Below are 26,824 nucleotides of genomic sequence, written 5' to 3'. Positions count from 1 at the left end.
ACCAAAAAGCTTAACAAAAAACAAACCAATATACGTCTTCAAAAAATATCGTAATACTAAGGCTGTATAGTCAAAGACATTTGCTTGCCTCGATTGTAGACAAATTAAAGATGAATTGAAAATGTAAAACGTTGTAGCAAACTTTTTTTGATAAAGTAATGATTTCATTATTAAAGTAGAATTATCAAGTTTTTTTTAAATATTAAGTAGGTAAGTTGCATGATGGGCATTCCCCTTTGTGTATTCCTATTCACGATGATATAAATCGTTGGCCGCATCTTACCGCTACTGAAACCGTCGCGGTCATTGTGACCGTTCATCATTATCAACCCATATTCGGCTCACAGCTGAGCTCGAGTCTCCTCTCAGAATGAGAGGGGTTAGGCCATAAGTCCTCCACCCTGGCCCAATGCAGATTGGCAGACTTCACAGACGCAGAAAATTCTCCGTTAGGAAGTTTTCCTGTCGATGTTTTCCTTCACCGTTTGAGACACGTGATATTTAATTTCTTAAAATGCACACAAGTGAAAAGTTGGAGGTGCATGCTCCGTACCGGATTCGAACCAGAGATGTAACGGAGCTTCGATTCCGGTTCCGTTAAGTCGGAACTTCCGATTATTATTACACTTTCGGTTCCGACTTGGGTTCCGATACTTTTGTATCGGATGTTAATCGGAGGTCGAGCGGCGCGCGACGGCCTGTGCCCAACAGGTTCATACATGTTCAAAAACGTATAAGTATTAGTGATGATCCGTTATTGTGGTGGAAAGTAAATGGAAATACAAAATTCCAACCCCTACAATCAATTGCCCGGCAATATTTGTCATGTCCACCGGGCTCGGTAGCTAGCGAACAACTTTTTAGTGGTGCTGGCCTAATTTACGATTCTTTAAGAAATAGATTGGATGGAGATAAATCATCAAAGGTTTTGTTCATAAAGTACAATACATTACTTTTGGAGTCCATTTTGATTTAATTTGTTTTAGCTTTTGTTCATTTATTGGAATGTAACCTAATGTAACACGCTACTTTGGGTTTTAATTTTAATTAAACTTTAAATTCATTAATTTTATCTTTTGTTTATTTGGAATTATGCCAATTTTTTTTCACAGTTGTTTTTTTATTTTATAATAAAAAATAAAAATGAAAAGAATTGACTATAAATCATGTTTTATTTGTCCTTAAACAAACTGATCCTGCCTCCGATTTCGATTCCGATTCCGATAAACCAAATTTGAAATCTCCGATTCCGATTTCGGTTCCGATAAAACTACCTCCGTTACATCCCTGATTCGAACCCACACCCTCCGGAATCGGTTATTACAAGTACGATTACCTAATCGTTAATTTAAATTAGTTCAGAAGCTATAAATATGTGTGTGAGAGGATTGTAAATAAAAGTTGTAAATGACAATCAAATATAATGTTTATTATCATTTTACCTATTACGTAGAAAAATATGTTTACCATAAATATTTACATAATATACCTAGTATCTGAAAAGTGATGTATGTTCTACTTTTACATACTTATAATTTTTAACATTTTCCTGTATGTAGGTACATACGAAACTATTTGAATACATAACAATGTAGGTATATGAATAATTATAAAACACCGCTAAAACTCACATAATGCAACTTCAGAGTATGAGTTCGCACCGCGTTGCAAGAACCAACTAATGACTAAGGGCCCCGTATGGGTGCGAAACTAGTCGGGCATACTCCGACGTTGTATCACGTGAGTTTTAGCCGTGTTTTATAATTAATATGAATAACATTCATGATAGTTTTTTTTGGAATCTGACATAAATTTCATATTACAAAAGTTGGAAACATTTTACACTGTCATATTTATTTTGAGCCAGCGATTTTGTTTCTTTTGTGAGAAACCTTAATTTGGGCCCCCCAATTAATTCTGATACAGGGTACCTCCAAGGCACGCTACGCCACTGTATACTGTAAAGGCCTAATTTACCTGTAATTTACCTAGTTCTAAAAAACTTTTACAAACTTAGCTTGTAGTGCACGAAGCAAAATACGTAACTTCTGTAAAGTAACTGAAAATAACGTTCTTCATAGTAATTCTTATAAAATAAAATACACGAATAAATTGGTACATTATGTAAATGTGTTGAAGGGCCAGGAAAAATAATGTATAAGCTGCTAAAAACTCCGTTTGTCGTGGATAGCTTTATTTTGCAATCCGTTCTTGCGATGCGAACTGTCAAAGCGAAGCTTGACTGGGTCCGCTATTATAAACATAAGTAATATAATATACGTAAGTAATATTTGCTATGGAAACTAAATAGATAGGTAGGTACCTACATTTAAGGTAAAAAATATTGAAATTGAAAATTTCTTATTCTTATTGAAATTGAAAATTATTATGTAATATTTCTTAATTAATTTAATTAACGACTATACTATTTTGTGATTTTTATCCGATATAAAAACAGAAAAGGTTCTAAAGTCCTATATTATATGTTTTTTTATATAGGTATGTTTGACTTAACTTTTACGATAATAAAATGTAATTATACTCAGCGACCTAGTTTTAAGTCTATCAACTTTGAGTGAGCTTATCTTTATTATCTTTTTTCAAACATAATAACATGTAGGTAAGTAGGATGTTCCGATAGACCAAGTACGTATTTTGCAGAGTAAGTATTTTGCAGAGTAAGTATTTTGCAGAGCTCTTAAAATGTTTGAAGATATTGTTTTTCTAAATAAGGCTTGAAATATAATATTAAACATGGAAATTAAATGGCATTATTTGATATTGGACTGTTAGATATACGGCTATGTACTATCGAAAATGACAAATGTTGTTATGGCAGAACAATAAGTTCACCATATTCAAGGAATGAGGAATCCAATCTTATAAAGTACAAGCTGTAGTTATAAATATTATAAATTGCCTACGCCCAGTTGGGCCATTCTCACATAATATTAACAGATATTAGCTAACACAATATATTTCAGTATTAAAAATAACTAATTAATTTGTGAAAACAATGGTGCAAATTCTATGAAACATAATATAAAGTACATAAAATAATTAAATTGACTATAACAACCACGACGTCATTGCTCCAGGGAACTAACACGATGACGAATGGTGTTATGTTTAATGCTGTCAATTTAGTTTTAGAAATGCTAAATGTTTTGTTACTTAAAAAAGCACCAAAGTTACACATTGACAATTAGAATGTCACTTAACCAGTCTTATCCAAAGTCCTTCATCGAGTCATCAACAAAACACATACTCTCTGACGCAGATCGGACACCTGTCGGATGTGGCGAGGCATTTCCGCAAACAGTCCGCGTGGAAGAAATGCGCGCACGGAGTCACTCGCGCTGACTTCATGGTCCCGAGGCACACTGCGCATACGTCCTCCAGGGTAGAGAGTTCCTCTGCCGTCGCACGCCGAAATCTTGCCAACGAGCCCTGAGCTTCGTTCAGTTTATTGAGCGCTTCACCGAATCTGTACCTCCCGTGTAATATGACGCAAATGTACGCAATCAACGCCGCCAACCTCCATCGCTCGCTCCACATGAGCGCTGGTACCAATGGGACAGCAATTGCCGTAGTGACACCCCTCGCCCAAAATCCAGAATACAACACTTCCATACCCTCCAGCCTTTCCAACTTTAGCGCCGTCAGTGCGATAGGCCAGAGTTCTAGAAACGTTTTCTCAGATAGCAAATAATATGTGCCAGTTATGAGTGTGTACAGTGCTGTAGGACGGAAATACTCCAAACCTTGCTCGAGTCCAAGGGTGAGGAGAATAAAGGTTATGGTTACAATGAATGTCACAGCTTTGGTCCATTCCAAGACTATTTTGGTAGCGGACATCGCGAGATGTTTGACGCGGGAGTTGCGTGTCAGGTTGACATACGGAGACCAGTCCTCCTTGGTGCAGATCTCCCGCACGTAGTTGACGGAGTAGGTGACGACGTTGTAGAACATCAGGGAGTAGAGACACGTCAACCGCCCTCGGAATACCAGAAGACGATCGCACGCCGTGAAAATTAATAGCTGGAAAGATAAACGGAAAATTAAAACCTACTGAAGATGTATAAATCAAAGATTAGAGTATATATAAAAAATCACGTTTTGTTTTTGTTCTGCTCTTCTTTTATTGGCCAAAGTTTTGGTCATTTTACTCAAAGTAAAAATACCCGAGTATATTATTATTCAAGTAGTCCAAGGAATTACCTGACTAATCATAGTGGAGAGATTGTTCATCTGCAAGAACAGCCGCTCAGCGCGCTCGATGGGCGCGTAAGCGGTCTTCAACACGCCTAACACACGCGCGCCTGGTGCTTGCAGACGTCTCCCTAGTTCTGGAACAAACGCCATTAATCAAATCTCAAAAATTAATCAAAAAATTTGCCGGCCTCCGTAGTGCAGTGGTAGGCACGGTGTATTTACAAGACGAAGGTCCTGGGTGCAATCCCCGACTGGGCCGATTGAGGGTTTCTTAATTGGTCCAGGTCTGGCTGTAGACGTACCGCCAAGCCATTTAGCGTTCCGGTACGAGACCGTGTAGAAACCGAAGGCGTGTGGATTTTCATCCTCCTCCTAACAAGTTAGCCCTCAGCCATCTTAGATTGAATCATCACTTACCATCAGATGAGATTGTAGTCAAGGGCTACACTTGAAAAGAATAAAAAAAAATTAAAAAAATCAAACACAATTTCAAGGGATTTACAAGCACTTCAGGTAGGGCAATGGCGGTATTGTTAGTCGAAAACTTAAAATTAACGTTGCGAGGGTTCCAAAGGCGCCGTGGTCCGGGAAGAGCCCACAACGAACTCAACCAGGGCTTATTCTTTTTTTGATTATCACCATTTTACAAAATCTAGAACGAAGTACACAATTAATGTGTCACACAGCACAGCCGCAGAATACATAGATATGTACCATTATTTTTCTGTGGCTATATGACATGATATAACTACCAAGCTTTTTATCTTTACCTAGTACCTACTAATATTATAAAGCTGAAGAGTTTGTTTGTTTGTTTGAACGCGCTAATCTCAAGATCTACTGGTCCGATTTGAAAAATTATTTCAGTGTTAGATAGCCCATTTATCGGGAAAGGCCGCGCGGTTTCACCCGCGTGATTCCCGTTCCCGTAGGAATACGGGTATAATATACTAGCAGACGCCCGCGACTTCGTCCGCGTGAAACTTGATGTAAACTTTCAACTACCCCTATCCTACCCCTACCTCTACTCCTACCCTACCCCTCCTATCCTACCCCTACCCTACCCCTACATCTTGTTCCTTTTGGTTGATTTTTTACACCTTGTGTCCAAAAAACCCAAATATCCTACGGAACCCTATTTTTTTCCTAAATAAAATTTAGCCTATGTTACTTGTGGATAATGTAGCTTTCGAATGGTAAAAGAATTTTTAAAATAGGTCCAATAGTTTTTGAGTCTATTCATTACAAACAAACATACAAACAAAGTTTTCCTCTTTATAATATTAGTATAGATAGCCTATAGCCTTCCTTCATAAATGGGCTATCTAACGCTGGAAGAATTTTTAAATCGGACCAGCTTTATAATATTAAGTAAAGATCTATTCATTAGTATACTTTATATTAAAAAAATATATAGCGTCAGAGTATATGACGCTATATATTTTTATAGCAAATATAGTCAATCATGACCCACTCTTAAAACAGACCCTCCATAAGTAAGCTTAAATAGATACGATAATAGTCAAACGGGTGGGAATTAAAAAAATATTTTTTTATACAATAAAAACAACCAGTAAGTGACAATTTTTATTACGATCGTTCCAGTGTATGTAGGTATATGACAAGTATTTGCAATTAGACCAAACAATCACTGAGAATCGAATCTGTTAAGTTGTCCTTTAAGAGTTTTAATTAAGTACACAACCAAACACATCTTAGGAATAGCATTTTCAAGGATGTGTCAAAACACATTATCCACTCTGAACATTTTCCATTTCAGAGGAGCGCTCATTTGCATTAATATTTCTAAGATAAAATAATATTTTTTATAGGAAAAATGTTGGCCGGTGTTATACCATAAGTAACCAACCAGAAATAATAGGCATTGTGAATCTCTTTTTAAAAAAAAAAACTTCGTTGGACGATTGGCATTCGTCACTGGATGACGCGGTCCTGGGTTCGAGTTTTGGGTCGTGTTGTGAAATGTCGAGCTTTTTTTTTCTTCTGAGAATACTCCAGTCAAAATTTTAAGCCCAGGGTGGTGAAGTTGTTTGCCAGTGCCTCAGGGAGTAGATAGTAAAAGAGTTAACATTATTATCCTAAGCCCGCTAAACCGCAGTTAAGAAGCGTGGTGGGTCACCCGCGACGTTTGTACGAAATTCTGTTTTTCATAAATTCCGCGGGAACTATAAATTTTCGGGATAAAAAGTAGCTCATGTTTTACAAAGTTCCATTTATCACTGTACCACAATTCATCTAAATCAGGTGAATTTCGCCGTGAAATTGTAACAGAAGGGCAGACTAATAATATTGATAGTACTAAAAAATATTTTTTTGTTTGTGAATGTTGCATAAACTAATCCATTAAAAAATAAAGTTTCGTTAAGAATAAAGGGGTATAAAAGGGACCCTTAGTCCTCACCACCAGCAGTTCAGAGCAACCATCGAACAGTAACAACCAAGTCTTCTCCAACAGCAAACTCTGGTAAGCACTTTTTTATACCTACCAATTCATAAAATCTCTAAACTTTCTTTCATTTATATATTTGTATTTTTTTTTTTAATTTTACGTGCCTCTGCAACGTTTATGAATTCCACTATTACTCTACAAGAGACAGGGTAACCTCCGAACTCCACAGTGTTACTAAAAATTTAACCTAGGTAATATTTCATAGCACGACTTTGTACTCGAATCTAGGACTCGAACCGGTAATTACAGCAGCTAGTCACCGAATCAGCAACTTAATACAACTTTACGTGTTTTTAAGTCATACTGGGTAAAACGACTCCACCGATTCCCAATTCCAGACTGCTATTGGCATTTTTCTTTCAAAATTTCATTGGCAGCAACTTAGTTTTGAGTTTATGGCTTAACCTCGAACTGACTCGAACCCTGAACCACAATATACGCGGCTTGGCAAATATTATAAAATGATGATCATGATGATTAATTATAGAAATAAACATGATATACTTTATCGGTAGTTTCTCTAGCATAAAGAACCCTGCAATCAAACTGTTTTCGACAGCAACTATACAATTTAAAGTCGTTCAGTTATGTGTAGGGTACATTCCCTTCACTGTAGGGTATATGAACTGAAATCAAGATTCCCAAAATACAACGTATGGCCACGACCAATATCTATACACATTGTAGGCCTGCAGACGGAATGTTTATGTTTAAAGTCGAAAGTTTAGCAAAAACTTGTTTGACGCATTCACGCTGGCTCCTTGCCAGCTTCCGTCGCTCCATTCAGCTTCTCGACAATGACCTGACTCTCACACATAGCTATGTACATACCGACAAGTATATATGTACTCGAATAGCTATAGTAACTACGTTGTAATAAATACGAGATGCATCAATATAATCGAATCGAGCTATCTCTATAAGATCCAAACCATAGATTATACATATCCATACCATTAAATTTCAAATAGGCTATACAAGCATGTTAAATGGCAGGTATCCACTGATCCGCATGGTACGTATCGGACGCATCGCATCAAACGGATTTTTAATTTTACGGTAGATAAAATCCGTTCGATGCAGATCTGTGGACGCACTTGTATGACATTCTCAGTGGCGTAGCGTGCCTTGCCCTGTAATCAAAATTAGTTACGATTTATTTATTTTTTTGTAGGGTAAAGATTTCTCAAAAAAGAAAGATGTTTGCAGAACCTATGAATATACGGGAATTCATAGGGTTTTCAAACCAAAGGAGATTGAGGATTACATTTTACTAATTTTAGCTTTCACACGTAAGCGCCCCTGCAGTCCGGGGACCCCGTATCGTTGATACGGCTGATACGGCGTTAGCTACGCCCCTGGACTTTCTGTATAAAGAATACTAAAATCCGTTTGATGCGATGAGTCCGATACGTACGCTGCGGATCAGTATGCCTGCCCACCTTTGCTACGTTTACTTATTTCAAAAAAAGAATATTAACAATGTTCCAGATTTTATTCAGGCATAATGCCCTGTACCTGAGGCTTTATTTGTCTTTGGTTTATTTTACGAGAATTGCTTTAGAGGTGTCTAATTGCAATAAAAACTGTTTGACGCGAACATTTTTAAAACCTTCGTCACTTACAGTTTTAAATTTATATTTGTCCAATAGTTTGGAGTTAAAAATTCCAGAAAAACAAAATGTAAATAAAGCATTAGCGTAATGTTTTAACGAATCTCTTTGCGCAATAATATTTATCCACATGACAGAGATGTAGATTTGTTTTGCAAACTTTTCAAAACACCAGACATTAACATTTTTCACGAAATTCGTGAACAATGATGAATTTACGTTTTAATATTAGCTTTGCAGATAAATAATAAAGGGAATAAATGTACGTAGGTATAAAAACATACGTAATTTGAAAATTTATCTGTCTTTAAATGTACAGACAGGATGTTCTCCAATAACTGAATGAAACATGCTATATATTTGTTTTATCTTTGACCTGTAAAAGATGGACTTTGCATGAATTTCTATGTAAGCAACATACCTATCTAGGACTGTGTACCTATCTACTCGTAAGTTTTTGTGTCTACAATAAACACGAAAACTATTGATCCGTTGATCGGGATTGCTTTTGTTATTTAAATGTAGGTATGTATATCTATATTTTCAGGTTTAATATAATTTGAGGCGGTCCGTTTCTCCTTGAAATTATTTTTTAGTTTCATTAAAGTTGTGTTTGTTTAATTAATTGTTTCTGATTGTTTGCGTGGTATGAGTGAGTCGTACGATAGCGTGGTCAGGTTGGCACGTGCTGTGTTTTGTGTTTACATCAACAACTTGTTCACGGCGTACGAACTACGATGCATTTCGCTTATTTACCACCATTACTATGCGTTCTTCGTATTTTGTCAATAAATTAGTTTTTTTTTTATTCAGTATTTTAGGCCGCAGCAACGTCACAACTCACTAGGGATCTTTGCGTTCTCGTGTTTAATAACTTTAGTTTTTTTTTCTGATTGAGAATTATAAAACGGTTTCATTACTCACTAGGGATCTATGAGTTCTCGTGTTTCGTCAATAACTTTGTTTTTTTTTCTGATTGAGTATTTACAACAGCGTCAAGCGTCATTCTCGTGTGCGTTCTCGTGTTATGTCAGTAACTTTGTTTTTTTTTCTGATATAAATATTAAGTATGTATTTGCAATCGCAACAGCGTCATTAGGGATCTGCACCAGAGTAAAAGACGTAATTCGAACAAACACAGAAGCCATTCTAAAAGGCTGAATGACTTTGATATGTAGGTACCTACAAAACAATAAAACATCAAAGTAAACAAAGTAGGTCAATCTACACGGTATATTGCCAAATCTAAAATGAATTTCAAGTGGATTACAGACTTATATTTATATAAACTGATTGTCAGAGTGCTTTAATGGATTTTACCATAATTTATATACGAGTATTAATCAATCAAAATTCAAATCAATACCATGCCGCTTTGATAGTAAAAGCAATGGAATAAAATAACACAAGCTGGAATGTATAAACTGTATTTCAAATAACTTATTACTCATTCTTAAACAAATCGTTACTTTGGTAGATGGATAATACATTAATTAAATAAACTTCACGCCACATAATCGCATGTTCGCCTCTTTTACATAGAGTATATATCACAATACCCTACCAACCTCAGAATAAAACCATTATCATTAATAAACAGTACAGATTAAAACATTTATCTGGAAGAAGGAGTTTTTATATGTTGTCTTATGTATTTATAATTATTTAAATAATTAAAAATCTAACATTCGGCCATACTGACTACAAGTTTGTCCTCAAACTTTGTAAACACAAATAAATTCTAACATTACATTATTATAAAGATTCACTGAACTATGTCTCATAGTATTTAAAATTTTAATTTATGTTTATTACCACAACTCATTAATTCTCCAATAATTTCTAATTATAACAAAAGTGAGTCCCAATTAATCTATTATTATTACTACTTGCTAAATTCACTGATTTACAAGTAGTAAAATTCAATTTTGTCATTACAGATATTTTCTAATTTTAAACCTTGATTTAACAATATGTTGAAACACCCTACAATACATTTAATTATTCTTTAAGAATTATATAATTATAGTTTAACAGATTTCTCATTCAATATTTACAAATTGTGAATACAGACCTATACAGATTTTGATAGTGATTCTATTGATAAAAATCCAAACACTTAAATTCAGTTAAACTGGTATGTTAATTCTTGTTTTTACAAATTTGAAATAAATTCAATCTTTAATCACTTCCAGATTCAGTCCAATTACCCAAATTCATGACAAAATTGTCTGTCATTTTGTCATTCCTAAACTAAACTAAAAGTTATGTTAATATAAAGTTATAACTATGAAACCTCGATTCTACAGAGACAGTTCTTATAATCGCATTAGATCATACAAGTAAATCATGTACTTTGACGAAAAACAACATCTAGCGAGGTAGGTCTTATGTATGTCTGAGCTTCCAGATGACAAGAGGGAGCTTTACTCTAGACAGAGACTTATTAAATATTGTAATTAACTTAGACAGAGTAGTAGATTAATTTAAAGCATTAAGTACATAGACGATATGTAATATTTACAAATGTAATGTCTTTATCTTCTAATATTTGTCTGAGCTTCCAGATGACAAGAGGGAGCTTTACTCTAGACAGAGACTTATTAAATATTGTAATTAACTTAGACAGAGTAGTAGATTAATTTAAAGCATTAAGTACATAGACGATATGTAATATTTACAAATGTATTGTCTTTATCTTCTAATATTTGTCTGAGCTTCCAGATGACAAGAGGGAGCTTTACTCTAGACAGAGACTTATTAAATATTGTAATTAACTTAGACAGAGTAGTAGATTAATTTAAAGCATTAAGTACATAGACGATATGTAATATTTACAAATGTAATGTCTTTATCTTCTAATATTTGTCTGAGCTTCCAGATGACAAGAGGGAGCTTTACTCTAGACAGTGACTTATTAAATATTGTAATTAACTTAGACAGAGTAGTAGATTAATTTAAAGCATTAAGTACATAGACGATATGTAATATTTACAAATGTAATGTCTTTATCTTCTAATATTTGTCTGAGCTTCCAGATGACAAGAGGGAGCTTTACTCTAGACAGAGACTTATTAAATATTGTAATTAACTTAGACAGAGTAGTAGATTAATTTAAAGCATTAAGTACATAGACGATATGTAATATTTACAAATGTAATGTCTTTATCTTCTAATATTCGGCCATCCTTACTAAAAGTTTGTCCCCAAACAACACAAGAATATCATGAAATTATGACATTACTATAATATCAACTATAAATAGAACAATGTTAACAATAAAATTTTATAATTAATTATCACACAGCATCCCATAAGTTATTTAAAAGAATCCAATGAAACTATAATGAAATTCTTGATTTCTTCTATATACTTTTATCATAAAAATGTTAAATAAGAATAAGAGTGATACATATTATAAATAAACATAATGTTCATGTGAAGCTTTTGTCAATCAACTTATCTATTTTCATCATTTCAAAACATTATTTATATTTGTCAAATTCGTCATCATCGATTAATGGCATCTGCACCGAACCCCTCACCACCCAGTCCAGAACTAGTAAAGTTACAGGACTTTGTGATCGTGTTAGACTTCCAGATGATGTGTGACATCTGCACCGAACCCCTCACCACCAAGTCCAGAACTAGTAAAATTACAGGACTTTGTGATCGTGTTAGACTTCCAGATGATGTGTGACATCTGCACCGAACCCCTCACCACCAAGTCAAGAACTAGTAAAGTTACAGGACTTTGTGATCGTGTTAGACTTCCAGATGATGTGTGACATCTGCACCGAACCCCTCACCACCAAGTCAAGAACTAGTAAAGTTACAGGACTTTGTGATCGTGTTAGACTTCCAGATGATGTGTTGCATCTGCACCGAACCCCTCACCATCAAGTTCAGAACTAATATAGTTACAGGACTTCATGATCGTGTTAGACTTCCAGATGACATGTGATAGAAGATAATCAAAATATAAAATCAGATATAAATACATATACATACATTTTTAAACGACTTCAAAAAAAGGAGTTTATCAATTCGTTGGAATCTTTTTATATTTATTTATTTATTTTATTTTGCTGTGTAATAATCAATAGAGAAATTATTATACAACAAATATATCCATAATCATTCACAAAACAAATAACGGTATATTAGTCGTCATAACACTACTATACTATAATACTATCTAAAATATTATCGATAACACCGGCCGACAAATGAATACTTTTTGAACGTTGTTTTGATTTCAGTAAAAATTATCAGTAATTTATAGTATTTTGAACACAAAAATACCTGCACAATTACTCTATCACATCAATTTTTTTTACAAAAAGGAAAACAAATTTTACTTTAAAAGCTTCTAACATACAGCAAAAATAACAATATCTGTATGATTGTCTTGCTTTCACTATATCATAGGTAGTACCAAAAGGTAGAGATTGTCTTTTGCTGTATGTCCAGTGTCCACTGCCTTAATTGTTCAACACGATTAGTACAAACTGCAGAGTCCACGATTTTATTTGTATTTTGAAGTCAAAATAAGCTACATATTTATTATACATATTTTCCACAAATTTTTCAGTTTTTGCTTAGAATCATAAAGTTTCAACAAATGTAACAAAATATATCTGGACTATTGTGTCACTTTATAGAAGACGTTATGTTTATCAGACGTTTTCCAACAACAAAAAAAACCATTAACTAAAATATACATATATATATTTTTTTTTAACAAAGGCACTATAACAGCTTATTTCCACGAAACGCGTTACAAATAGGTGTGTCGTTGTTATAACTGAAGTAATTTCTCATGAGAGGTCGCTTAATTCAAAGAAAGAGTGCCAAAACTCGAAAATTTCACTGAAAAATCAAAACTAGCGAATATATTAATTTTACTAAAAATCTGATGTGATATGATAAAATTAGGTCTGATTTCGTAATCAGCACTACAAAATCAGTAGAAAAAAAATAATTATATCTTGGACAACGAAAATCGTGTCGGCCTGTGTAATACATCTATCCTTATATTAAAATTTTACCAAAACACAAATCGTCATCAGTAAGTCATAATTAATGAATAACATCATGGATGTGAGCAAATATTTAAAATATATGTATATATGATATCAAAACTAATAACTCTCAATATAATACATAATTATAATATCATCATATCATAAATAAAAATACTAAATTTAAATCGTGTGTTATCAATACATAGTGTAACTTCTCTCATCTTTGTGATTTGGGTCAACTGTCGAATAGGGCTGTGTTCAACCCAATGATTATCATGAGAATCTCATATATCCCATATTCATCAATCAATATCCATGCATCTCGGATCTGTAATCAAATATTTTCACACAGTATCACATAGCTCAGTCACTTAATCGTTCAGATAAATATCATACTTGTTTGACAAATAATTTAATTTAACATAACTAGCATACCTAGCATCCAAGAGAAAATCAGTCTATAATTGAATGAACCTTAGACCCGGTACATAAAATGAAATAAAATGTTAAACATGTGTTAATCTATCAATTTACTTTAATTCAGACAAAAGACTCTTTCTCTTAAAGAAATGCTTTTTTTTTTTTTTAATGATAATAAAGACTTCTTGAAAATATTGCGATTTATGATTGTAATAATTTTAGTATGTAATCCAATCCTAGTAGTTATCACTAGATAAGAAAAGATGATATTTGACTATGTATTGTATAATTATCTTCAGACTACCCCCTTTTTTGTAATAATAGTAGCATAAACCTGTCTTAGACCAGACCACCCCCTTTGTTATATACCTCTAGTTTGCTATCAGAGGTTTTACCTATTCATTAATTTTAGTATATTCTTTTTTTTTAATTCTGTTAAATTTCTTTTTTTTTTTTTTTTTGGCTATGTCCATTAATTATTTTACTGATGTAATGATTTAAGTCTCTATATTGATTCATACTTGATGCAGACCACCCATCAGTTGCATGCAGGTACCAACAACTCGGTGGCGTGCACTTTGTAGATGCACAAATGTACTGACTACCTAAGGACCCAATACAAATCTATATTCAAAACCTATACCACTTAATATGTTGGCCAAGGAATTTTCTAATTTTTTTTTTACCTTTAGTGTACTAGTATACCCTAGTTAAAACCTTATGCACATATCAATGTAACCATCCGAATATATAATTCTAACCACAACCCCATAATAATTACTAATTTTCATAATTATACAAAATGTTGCAATCTAATAAAATGCTAGAAATAAACAAATGAGACATGGATTAAATACACTAGTGTATCTGCAAATAATAAACTGATTGATTGAATCTAAAACAACAGCAATAGTATGGTTAATTTACTTGTATGTAGAATCTATACATCTGCACATGACCATTAATGAAAAGAGAGCCCAACGTCACCCACCCACAAAACTGTCAAAATATGTCTTAGACAAATATTTTACAACCTATTTATGGCAATCTGTGTCTCTTTACTTGAAGTCCATACAGACTGGGCTCTAAGACAATTTGTGATCAATGATATTATTATAATTAATTATTTATTACTCAATTGTCACACAAGTAACTTTTTAATATCACCCTAAAAAAAAATCTCCAATTTAATTAATTATAAGATTTCATTAAGATGAATATCATAATATCTCTTAGTACTCTTGTAGATAAGCCGAATATAATAATATTCATGGATAAGAATCATTTACTGTGTTGCTGCAGATTGTTAATAACTGTTCTATACTAAATAGGCTGAAGGCATGTTGTCAACGCTTGAATAGTTAAATAGGTTTTCAAACATAACTACAAATTTATTTTTCAAGAAATCTATCAATCCAATTTCTTAAAAGATTTAAAAAAATTTATATTAAGTACATACAGTAATCTACATAATGATATATCTAAGCAAATCCTATCTGAAAATATTGTAATAGCTGTCTCAAAACTTGTTATCAGGTACCTACATCAAGGCCTAAAATAATACTTGAACCATTACATAAAACTTCATATATTTTTAATTTTTATGTTATTCAGTCATAAAAACTCACATATAACAAATGTATAGTTTGAAGTTACAGGCACAAAAAAAAACAATATTTTAGTTAATTCATTTTAGTCCCATGTCAGCAACGGATGTAATGTAGTTCTATAATTAAGATTTCTCAATATTACATTATGCCAGTGTCCTACATCCTAACAACCCTAGAGTGGTCTGTCTTCATACGTTAATTTCTTGAGCAGTGTGTATGTGTGTGTGTGTGTGTACTTTTCACTTAAATGATTTTGGTTTCCTAGATATAGTCATCTAACAAAAATGTTTTGACAATAAGCCAGACAAACTGACAACCTATCAACCATACTTAGTTTCACCTAGTGATTATTTATTCTTTGTAATTTTATTTCATATTAGTCACAACTGAATAATTTATGAGGCTGTTTAATCAAACTAATAAAACTCACCAGACACCTAGTTTAATATATTTAGACATCATTGGTATTTCTCATCCGTCAAACCAACAGGATTCCATCTCATATAACTCTGCAGCTAACACCACACATGCATCTTTGTATTTTGTTATTAATTTACACGTTCTTCTCTGTTCTCTCGCAGTTTTTCAAATAATATCCTCTTATGAGTGCTGTTGGACTGTTTGACTGTTTTGCTCATAAATATCGTCAACATGGTATAAGTGTGTTATGTTTACGTTTCTTCATTCTTGTTAGATATTGTAAGCATCGACAACCGACATCGCATAAATACTTTTACCGGGACCAGTGCGGCGTGCGTCCCATAGCCGTCAGTGGTATACATACTTAATGGTTGTACACACGTATGATTTTTATCGCATTTCTCGTAATGTAAACCACTGTTTCCCAAATTCACACTTCATTTAAATGCCGTTACATTTTCTTTCTGTAGATCGACTTTAATGTAGGTAATGACATCGTGTTCGTAGGTACTCTCACTTCTGATAAAAGCAATGGAATAAAATAACACAAGCTGGAATGTATAAACTGTATTTCAAATAACTTATTACTCATTCTTAAACAAATCGTTACTTTGGTAGATGGATAATACATTAATTAAATAAACTTCACGCCACATAATCGCATGTTCGCCTCTTTTACATAGAGTATATATCACAATACCCTACCAACCTCAGAATAAAACCATTATCATTAATAAACAGTACAGATTAAAACATTTATCTGGAAGAAGGAGTTTTTATATGTTGTCTTATGTATTTATAATTATTTAAATAATTAAAAATCTAACAATAGTGAAAATAAATAAGTAGATATCTACTAATGGTAGTTGGTAAATAGGTAGGGAGGCTGTAGGTGACTGTCTCAACGATGACAAAACTTGAATACTAAAAATTTCCGAGGTGTAGTACGAGGTTAATTGACCTCGTGCCATTGCAATACGAGGTTTTTTGACCTCGTGCCGTGTAATGCGAGGTTTTTTGACCTGAGAAAAGGGATGATGACAGTTTTTTAAATTATAAATTAGGGGTATGGTAATAGTAAAGCAATTTTCTAAAAGTAACAGGATATCTGCGATCATTACTTTCGGAGCTACAGGGAAAGGGCCATATTTGCGGCACTGCCACGGATCCCTGAAAAAACGACCCATACAAAAGTGCACGAATAATGACGTCGTTGATCTTTGTTGTTTGTGCGTTTATGTTTATAGTTCATGTATTTAAAAATATCACGTTTAATGATAAGGAAGGATAAGGAAGCTAAAAATGCATGAATTTTCATCTAATTACGATAAAAGTTTTTTAGTACCTTTTGAAATTTTATTATCTTATTTATTTTGCAATAATCCAGTAAGTCTTTGTTTTTGACATATTAATTAGTTAATATTGAACTTTACCCGAATGTCTCATAAAAATCAATATATTCAAAGCATCAAAAGTCATCATCCCCATGCGCTATACGAGTTACGTTTTGACGGCCTCCGTGGCGCAGTGGTATGCGCTGTGGACTTACAAGACGGAGGTCCTGAGTTCGATCCCCGGCTGGACCGGTTGAGGATTTCTTAATTGGTCCAGGTCAGGCTGGTGGGACCAGGCTTTGGCCGTGGCCTATCACCCTACCGACAAAGAGGTACCGCCAAGCGATTAAGCGTTCCGGTACGACGTCGTGTAGAAACCGAAAGGAATCTGGATGTCATCCTTCTCTTAACAAGTTAGCCCGATATCATCTTAGATTGCATCATCAGTTACCATTAGGTGAGATTGTAGTCAAGTGGTCAAGGGCTAACTTTAAAAGAATAAAAAAAAAAGGTTCCGTTACCAAGTTATTTTTTTTTTTTTATTGTTTACAAGTTAGCCCTTGACTACAATCTCACCTGATGGTAAGTGATGATGTAGTCTTAGATGGAAGCGGGCTAACTTGTAAGGAGGAGGATGAAAATCCACACCCCTTTCGGTTTCTACACGGCATCGTACCGGAACGCTAAATCGCTTGGCGGTACGTCTTTATATCACTTCAATAAAGTAAAGTACAGTTGGATACGTACTCCTAGCTAGTTTGGCGACGGCGGGGTACCAGCGCGCCGGGTAGCGGTAGTTGGCCGAGATCAGGAGCGGCACCACCAGGCAGGTGTAGGCGGCCATCAGCCACGCGCCGCCCAGCGCCACCAGCAGCGCTCGCGGCGCCCAGTACGGCAGCAGGAATACTATTGAGATCAACCATACTGAAAGAAAAATATTATAGTTTTTAGGGTTCCGTAACTGCACTTCATACCTCTGCCTACCCTGAGGGTTCACTACGAAGTTATATTAGAAAAGGAAAGGAGATGTCCCATTCTCAATACATTGTTTGACCCAGACAAAAAAGTTAATGCGTCACAATGAAACTCTTACTTTGTTGTGGGTTGATTGTAATGTCTAGATTAAATATGAATTTGGTTTTAAATCCTAGATAGCGGGGATATTGCGTATTGAGTGTCATAACATCTTGCATAATATCTAGAAGGTAAAAATTTAAATGATTTTAAAACCCCGCTATTTCCTAAATTTCTGTTTATATCTTTTAATATAAAAATTGTAAGGTAATTTTAGCACGTTAATGTTATTGGGTATTTTTCACTTCACCTGGGGCAATTTTGGGACATCTCTTTTTTATTTTCTATAATCTGTATGTGTAATGCCTAGCCTAGGTTTAAAACTTGTGCACGCCACTGCGTACCTAAAGAGTAAAACAGGACCCAGTGGCTTGCCTTGGAGGGGCCCTGTATCAAAATTAGTTCGCCCAATAGCCGAGCGGCAAATCCCGAAAATTTCTTTAGTAGTTTTCATATTATTTTCTCTGGGAAGCACCATTAATATTAAATTTAATTTTTATTTACTATATATTAATATATCTACATAATATCTATAATATCTATAATCACGATCTATAAACACTTAGTATATTATACTAAGTGTTTATATAGATCGATACCATTCGTTCGGCTTGCGTCCGAATCACACTTGGCCGTTTATTTTATTTTTCGAACGCGCATAAGTAAAAGGTTGCTAATTGCTACTCACTCTTGACAAAAAAGCCACTTTAAAAGCAGCAGAGAAAATTAAAGGGTATTAAATATCAATTAAAAACGACAAAATAAAAGTTAGTGGTAATAATCCCTCGAGCTTTTGAATATAAGTCTTCTGCTATCGATTTAACGACAAATATTAAGTATACTGTGGTAGCAGCGTGTCGGGTCTAGGAGATGGAGGTTTGACGGCCTCCGTGGCGCAGTGGTATGCGTGGTGGTGGTCCTGGGCTCGATCCCCGACTGGCCCGATTGATATTTTCTAAATTGATCCAGCCTGTCTGGAGGCTTCTGCCGTGGCTAGTTACCACCCTACCGACAAAGACGTACCGCCAAGCGATTTAGCTTTCTGGTACGATATCGTGTAGAAACCGAAAGGGGTGTGGATTTTCATCCTCCTTCTAATAAGTTAGCCCGCTTCCATCTTAGACGGGATCATTACTTACCATCAGGTGAGATTGTAGTCAAGGACTAACTTGTAAAGAATAAAAAAATAAAATAAAAAAAAGGTTGTTTGTTCTTTAGAAATACACATGAAAACGGCCGTGAGAAACACGTTTGTGGTAGAATTTCACTCAAATTCACATGCTTTTGGAATACATGCGTCCTAAATTTGAAGTCCATGCACAGTTTGGCTTTAAAAATTGAAGCGCTTAAATAATTTTTCGCTTTAGTGTATTAATAAATGATCTCATTTTGAAATCCCAAGAATGGGAACACCCGAATACTCAAGTTTATGCGATCGTATAATGTATAAATGAAACACGTGTTTGGCATTTAAATACTAAAGTTTGTTCAGTTGATTTTCAAGAGGGTTTGTGTCAATAAACGGGGTTAACTGTTGAAGTCAGCCATTCAATGTTGAAGTCAGATCAATTATTGTCAGCCAACGTGACAATAATTGATCGTCAATGGCGTGCATGATATTGTCTATTATACCATTGTTGACACCACAGATTATCTATAGGGTCCGTAGCTAACACGGACAACTTGATGGGACCCCAGGCAGGAAAATTTAAGCCTCGCTGCAATGTTCCACAGACAAAGTTAAAAAGCTAATTAGAAAATTTTATTGCAATTTAAGGTCTTCCTCTTCTTGATTTGATATAAAAAAGCTCTGGACTATGCTGACATTCACATAGACGCCGGAAGGATATTCTAATCTACTTGTATATTTAGGTGATTTTAAAATTCAAAGAAAACGTAATCCCTGTAACCGTCTGTATAGAACTATAGAAGGTAGATGTTAATTTTAACTATTGGTACATTGCTTCTTTAGGTCCTCTGACATCTAAAATGTGCCGTTGTGTAAAAGAAATGCTGTATATCTGGACTATAATCGATAGAGACAGGTATAATAGCCCCTATAGTTAGGAGGGAAACCATTTCTATTGCTTTAAGAAACCTATATGATAGATGCCTTATTTTCGATCTACAACTAACCACTTCAAATAGTCCTGCAGAAAATCTAAATAGTGTGACCTATAATTCTATTTATTGTATTGTTGTTTACAGAACTAATGTTTACAATAAATTGCAATCATCTCTTGTTGATCAAATTAAAGTATTTGTTGAATGTAATCCGTCACTGGATTTTAAATGTAAACAAATGACCTACTGCATAATGCACACCTGTATGACCTATTACTTTAACTTACCTACTTATATGTAAACAATTAAAAGACAGAAACAAATGTATATTTACCTATACATCGTAACACACTATTACGTTCTATATACTATACTACAAAACTTACAAACAAACAAAACTCATCCATTCTCACAAACGTAGGTATCTACACCTATCGCTACTATAAACACTTATCACAACAATAACGATTATATTAATAAATATATTCTAGATATAAATTCTGATAAAGTACACAAAAATGGTATTAAAAAATTACTAAAACAATCGAGTTTCCACCAGAGGGGGCGCAGTGAAAACTGAGTCACATCACGTACCGATATTTGCAATTTTGTCCTCCGATTTGATCGTGTGAATCTTCGAGAAAGAATCACTCCGTATACGGCCACGCACTCTGGATATCATACCCATAATTAATCACAATTTTAAAACACTTATTAAATGAAATGTTTTAATTATTAAATATAATAAAATATTGTGAAATGTATCTTTATAAAGAGAAGTTGAAACAGCCGTTTCGCGAGAACTTCGTCATGTGAGTGCGCATTATGAAGGCGGGCGGGGAAGGGCGGGCGGCGTTTGCGCATCACTCGGTACATTCACTTCGTGCCAATATATTCATACTCTTTTTATTACAAAGCTCTTCGTTTATACGCAAATGAGACATACACAAATACAGCAACAGCTTGTGGCTTATAAAATATCTGCGGTTTAAATCTCATGCTGAAAATTGATGATGACGTTTCATTTTAAATATAATATAGTGTCAGTGACTTGTGGATTGGTTAGACGGCTTATTTTAAATTTAATATCCCAGTCTTCCTTTAATAAAAAGGATTGGCGGGATCATTATAATTTGCTGCAGATTTTATGCGTTAAAGAACAAAAATACTACATATACCTACCTAATTAAAAGGCCGAAAAAACTAAAGATACTATATCGTCATCATTCGTCCATAGCTCACCGCTCACCAGTTGAGTTTGAATCGGAAATGACCAGAGGCACCCAGAGGTTAATGCTTTATTGTCGTAATGTTCCCACTTCAAGCTTTTAATTACTTAAACAAATGTTCAGATATATTATATTTACCTACTTATATTAAAAATATAAGCATGCAAAATTCAAAATTACTTAACATTCATAAATCTATTCTGAGATTCTAAGTTCGTGACGTTGTAGTGGTATCCAAAGATCTCCACGGCAAAAGGAAATAAGGAAATAAGTAACTCTTGGTCAGAGAGACATGCTTAGGCCACTTAGCGGTTTCAGCTGCTTATAAAATTGGAATTTTTCATAAAATTTGGCCATATTAGGTGATCACTACGTATATTTGCACATGTAGGCCAAAAATACACTATTTCCGCCTTTGTTCCGCCCCTCGAACTAATCGTCACGCTGTAAAAATAGCACAAATACTTGTAGATATAACGGCGCTCACATAAACAATGGTGCAAAACAACTTATTGCGTCATTTGACTACGTGATGCCAATACATTCACAGTTTTTAGCTGCCTTAATCTAATCTTCAAAGCTTAGCATTACCTATTAGAAGCTTAGCACGTATAAAGCATAGGGCAGGACTCAGGGTACGCCCCTGAGTCCTGCCCTACCGCCCTATCTGCCGTATCAATGATACGGGATCCCCGGACTGCAAGGGAAAGCTAAAATTGCTTTACATGTGAAAGCTAAATTTAGTAAAATGTAATCCAAAATCTCCTTTGGTTTGATGGTTCATATGAATTCCCGTATATTCATAGGTTCTTCAAACATCTTTTTTTTAGGAAATATTTACTTTTCATATTGGGCCTCCAACTAATTTTGAAACAGGGCCCGTCCAAGGCACGCTACGCCACTGGCCGGACTAAACAGAAAGGTTATGTGTTCGAGCCCCAGAAGAAGGAAGGCCCTATCCTGTCAATGTTAATAAATTGATGACCATGAACGACGGCTTCATTTGCTCTCCGAGGCAAGTAAAGCCGTCCAAGTCAATACACCCCGTATTACCACCAACTGGAGAACAAAAAGCTCAGTACTCCATAGCCCGATCCAGGACGACGACTTCCATGCGCAGTGGTATGCGCGGTGGATTTACAAGACGGAGGTCCTGGGTTCGATACTTGTGTGGGCGGTAGGCCGATTGAGGTTTTCTTAATTGGTCCACTTCTGGCTGGTCGGAGGCTTCGGCCATGCCTAGTTACCACCCTACCGACAAAGGCGTACCGCCAAGCGATTTAGCGTTCCGGTATGATGTCGTGTGGAAACCGAAAGGGATGGATTTTCATGGGCCTCCTAACAAGTTAGCCCGCCTCCCTCTTAGATTGCATCATCACTTGCCATCAGGTGAGATTGTAGTCAAGGGCTTACTTGTGTAAAATAAAAAAAAGGACTCGAACCCACGTGATTCAGATATCCAAGTCACATAGACTAACCATTGAATCACGGGGCTCTAGCCTCTAGGCTCTAGCAGCCTACTTAATCGTAAAACGTGTGATCATAGCAAGAGCGTATCTACTATGTAAACTTATAGAAAACAGGAAATTCTACAAAAAAGTTCCTAATTTATGTTTTACTAGCTAACGCCGCGCGGTTTCACCCGCGTTGTTCCCGTTCCCCTAGGAATACGGGGATAACATATATTACCTATAACCTCGATAAAGATAGCCCATCTAACGCTGAAAGAATTTTTCAAATCGGACCAGTAGTTTCTGAGATTAGCGCGTTCAATCAAACAAACTCTTCAGCTTTATAATATTAGTATAGATACATACCTACATAAATTGTACTTTTTATGTTTACTTTTATTGTTTTAACTTCTTCAACGGAACCCTAAAAACATGTTTGTCTAGTCTTGTCTATAAATAGTTCACGTATCAGATACTTAGTATCTCACATACCTACATTCTGTCTACTCCCCCATAACCACGTGTTTTTACACGTGGCTCTCATTCATAAGTTCTGGGAATAGGAAATGATTTCAGATATTATTTATTTCGTGTTATGTTTTGAATATCTTGTTTCATATAAGTATGAGCCGTGATAGCCCAGTGGATATGACCTCTGCCTCCGATTCCGGGGGGTGTAGCTTCGAATCCGACCCGGGGCGTGCACCATCAATTCAATTTTCAGTTATAATAAGTGCATTTTATTAAATTAAATATCACGTGTCCCAAACAGTGTCTTTAGAGGATCAGTTACTGATGTTACTAAGCATAAGAGCAAATATACCAATTTGAAAATTAGTTAATATAATAGTGACAGGATATGTTTTGTTACTCATAGCTATTAATCATCTGATAGTGATTATTGTAAAATAGTTTAACATTAAAGTATATGTAGTAGGCATATATAGATATATGTAATTTTTAAATAGTAGGCATTTAAGTACCTATATTAATTCATCAATAACTAAAATATAATATTAATTAAAACATTTTTTAGTTTTTAGTAATTTAGTAGTTATGTATTTAATAACAATTTTTAGTTTCTATTAGTAGGTATCCATGTTTATTTATTATGTCGTACCTATTAGTTAATGTATTGTTAATAAAAGTAGGTGAGTAGGTAAAATAATGTATCATTTGATAAAAAAGCAGTGTTTTGTGTTTTATTTTGTCGTGAATTCTTAATACATATTTATGATCAAAATAATGTAAAGCCACACTGTCTCAAAGCTTTCTTAAATTTCAAGGATTTAATTTATTTTAGTTTCATTTTATTAGATTAAAGTTTTTTATCACGCTACTTCCTTTAAATCTCCTGCCATAAAACGCCATTGACAAAAGTAATAAAGGCACCAGCGCTGATGGCGCCATCTGCATTTAGTTTTCACCAGCCAACACCATTAAGGCCTAGTTCGGACTACTTTAGTATTTTAGTCGAGTCAAGTACAAACAATTTTTGGACTTAAATGGTCTAAGGATTTACCGCCCAAACATTGTGCGTACTCGACTAAAATACTAAAGTAGTTTATTAGAATAATCCATGCTGAATTAGAATATGCCAATACTCCATGCTAGTACCTACCCAGAAAAACAGATTTTACGCGAACGAATTTGCGGGCGTCTGCTAATCTTATCCTACTAATATTATAAACGCGAAAGTTTGTATGGATGTTTGTTTGGATGTTTGTTACTCTTTAAACTACTACTGAAGAGATTTGGCTAAAATTTGGAAATAGATATTATGCTGGATTAACACATAGGTTACTTTTTATCTCGAAAAATCCATGGATTCCCGAGATTTGGGAAAACCTGATAGCCTGGGCTACTGAACCGAATTACCTGAAAATTGAAGTAGAGATATACTAATACTAGTCTGGATTAATGCACAGGCTACTTTTTACCTCGAAAAAAGCTATGGTACCCGAGGGATGATTGAAAAACTAAATTCCACGTGGACGAAATCGCGGGCGTCCGCCAGTATATTATAAAAAGGATATAAAATAACTTAAGGGCCGTACTAGCCTGCGTAGAGGGGAGCTAGCCAATGATGCAGAATGATCGACAGAAATAATTGTTTGTTTTAGAGTTCTCCGAATATGCATCTAGTGCTTTCGATCGTGCTTCTGATAAGCACCAGCTGCTTGGCTCACTACAGAGGCTATGAGTCTCACAATCTTATCGAACGTGATGAACTACGCGATTCAGATGGGTAATTCAGTGTCAATCGATGTTGTGAACTCGAATATACCTGTGGTACGAAATTTTATTTGCATTTTATTTTTTAAATTCTATTGATAAATAGAAGAAAACATTTTAATCAACAGTTTTCATTCTACTGAACACCAGTGCTACCTTTAGAATAGAGAAAAACTGCTACTATATATTTTTATTGTATATTTTTTTTTTATTTTAACGCTTCTTTAGTGTTGATGTTTTTTGTGTCTCGCGTTATCTACCATCTCATGTTTGCTGTTCTAAGTAACACTGATTATTTTTATATATTCTTATTATGTTTTTTTAGCAGCGTACTAGTCGAATGTCCCGTCTGCGAGCTTTCTTCCAGCGGCATACCCTCTCGAGAAGTATGCGACATCCCAAAAGGCAATAAGATGTTTAAACGCTGTCGACGTGGCACATATGTCAACGAGGTTTGCGGCAATCGTCTAGATTGCTACAGGGTAAAGTAATATTATAACTACATACTCCTTTTAAAACATGAGTTTTATTTCAACACAAAACTTTTTCTTCATCATTTGTCTCACAAATACAACTTTAGTGTATAATTTTCTTTTTCACTGATCACTGATATTGAGTTATTACTGATCATTTATGGTTTGATGGCTCTTTCAAAGCCAATAGGTTACATGCACTTTTTACCCAACTTTTTCCTGCAGCTTTCGTCAACATTAAGTACTAATATAATATGACCCGTGATAGCCCAGTGGATATGACCTTTTCCTCTGATTCCGGAGGGTGTGGGTTCAAATCCGGTCCAGTGCATGCAACTCCAACTTTTCAGTTGTGTGCATTTTAAGAAATTAAATATCACGTGTCTCAAACGGTGAAGGAAAATCATCGTGAGGAAGTCTGCCAGTCCGCATAGGGCCAGCGTGGTGGATTATAGGCCTAACCCCTCTTATTCTGAGAGGAGACTCGAGCTCAGCAGTGAGCCGAATATGGGTTGATAATGATGATGATGATACTAATATATTACCAACTTTTATTCTTGCAAATCATTCAACTCTTCATCTGATTTAACCCTTGTTCATTCCCTGACTAAGATTTTTAAAACTGACAACAGTATGTGTGTGTAGTGGTACTAATGTAGAGCTCGAATAAATCACCTCTAAGATTTTAGTCCTAATTTTGAATATATTGAAATTATTTGATAAATATTCATGTTCGATTCAATAGACTCTGTCAAGTAGAAAAGAGGCTTATCAGAAAAAAGTTCATTTTAGATATTATACTTACTGAAACCATTTATTTCCCTAGGGGCCAGGAGAACAATGTACCGAGAAAATGGATTTCGACTATTATGGACAAAAGTGTGCTCGTGGTTTTCATTGCGACGATACCTTCCACGAATGCTTCGGACGGGGTTATACTCCCGACAGCCGTCAACGTTTCTTTCTGAGTCACATGCGCAGCGGTATTTATGGGCACACGAAAAAAAATGAAATACCCGAAAATTCCCCATTGTATAAGTAAAAGGATTTTTCGATTAACCTTTTTCGAGACAGATTTCAGCTCAACTTTTTTTAATTTAATAAAATATTATTGAAATTACACATTGTGTATTCCTATTTAGATAAGTAGGTATGTCATTATTATAATTAAATCATTTATTAAAATCCT

The 26,824-nt window shown here is 34.7% G+C and overlaps 2 protein-coding genes across 3 annotated transcripts; one reads left to right on the top strand and one right to left on the bottom strand.

Moving 5' to 3' along the window:
* Positions 1-1,408: 1,408 nt before the first annotated feature.
* LOC112058388 (E3 ubiquitin-protein ligase hrd-1-like) lies at positions 1,409-21,081 on the bottom strand. The gene is made up of 4 exons (XM_052888129.1): positions 20,842-21,081; positions 17,857-18,033; positions 4,222-4,349; positions 1,409-4,041 (listed from the first exon to the last, which is right to left on the bottom strand). Exons 1-4 carry the CDS (start codon positions 20,933-20,935, stop codon positions 3,253-3,255), a joined length of 1,188 nt encoding a protein of 395 aa, XP_052744089.1. The 5' UTR covers positions 20,936-21,081; the 3' UTR covers positions 1,409-3,252.
* On the top strand, positions 6,651-26,824 carry LOC112058391 (uncharacterized). 2 transcript variants are annotated; one of them, XM_052888130.1, is made up of 4 exons: positions 6,651-6,700; positions 25,051-25,175; positions 25,488-25,644; positions 26,462-26,824. In XM_052888130.1, exons 2-4 carry the CDS (start codon positions 25,063-25,065, stop codon positions 26,675-26,677), a joined length of 486 nt encoding a protein of 161 aa, XP_052744090.1. In that variant the 5' UTR covers positions 6,651-6,700; positions 25,051-25,062; the 3' UTR covers positions 26,678-26,824. The 2 variants fall into 2 exon arrangements, with proteins under 2 accessions (XP_052744090.1, XP_023954953.1); XM_024099185.2 differs by lacking the exon at positions 6,651-6,700 and having other exon boundaries at positions 22,873-25,175.

Source organism: Bicyclus anynana, chromosome 21, assembly GCF_947172395.1.
Source record: "Bicyclus anynana chromosome 21, ilBicAnyn1.1, whole genome shotgun sequence".
Taxonomy (NCBI): domain Eukaryota; kingdom Metazoa; phylum Arthropoda; class Insecta; order Lepidoptera; family Nymphalidae; genus Bicyclus; species Bicyclus anynana.
This window is presented reverse-complemented; position numbering and strand designations above follow the sequence as displayed.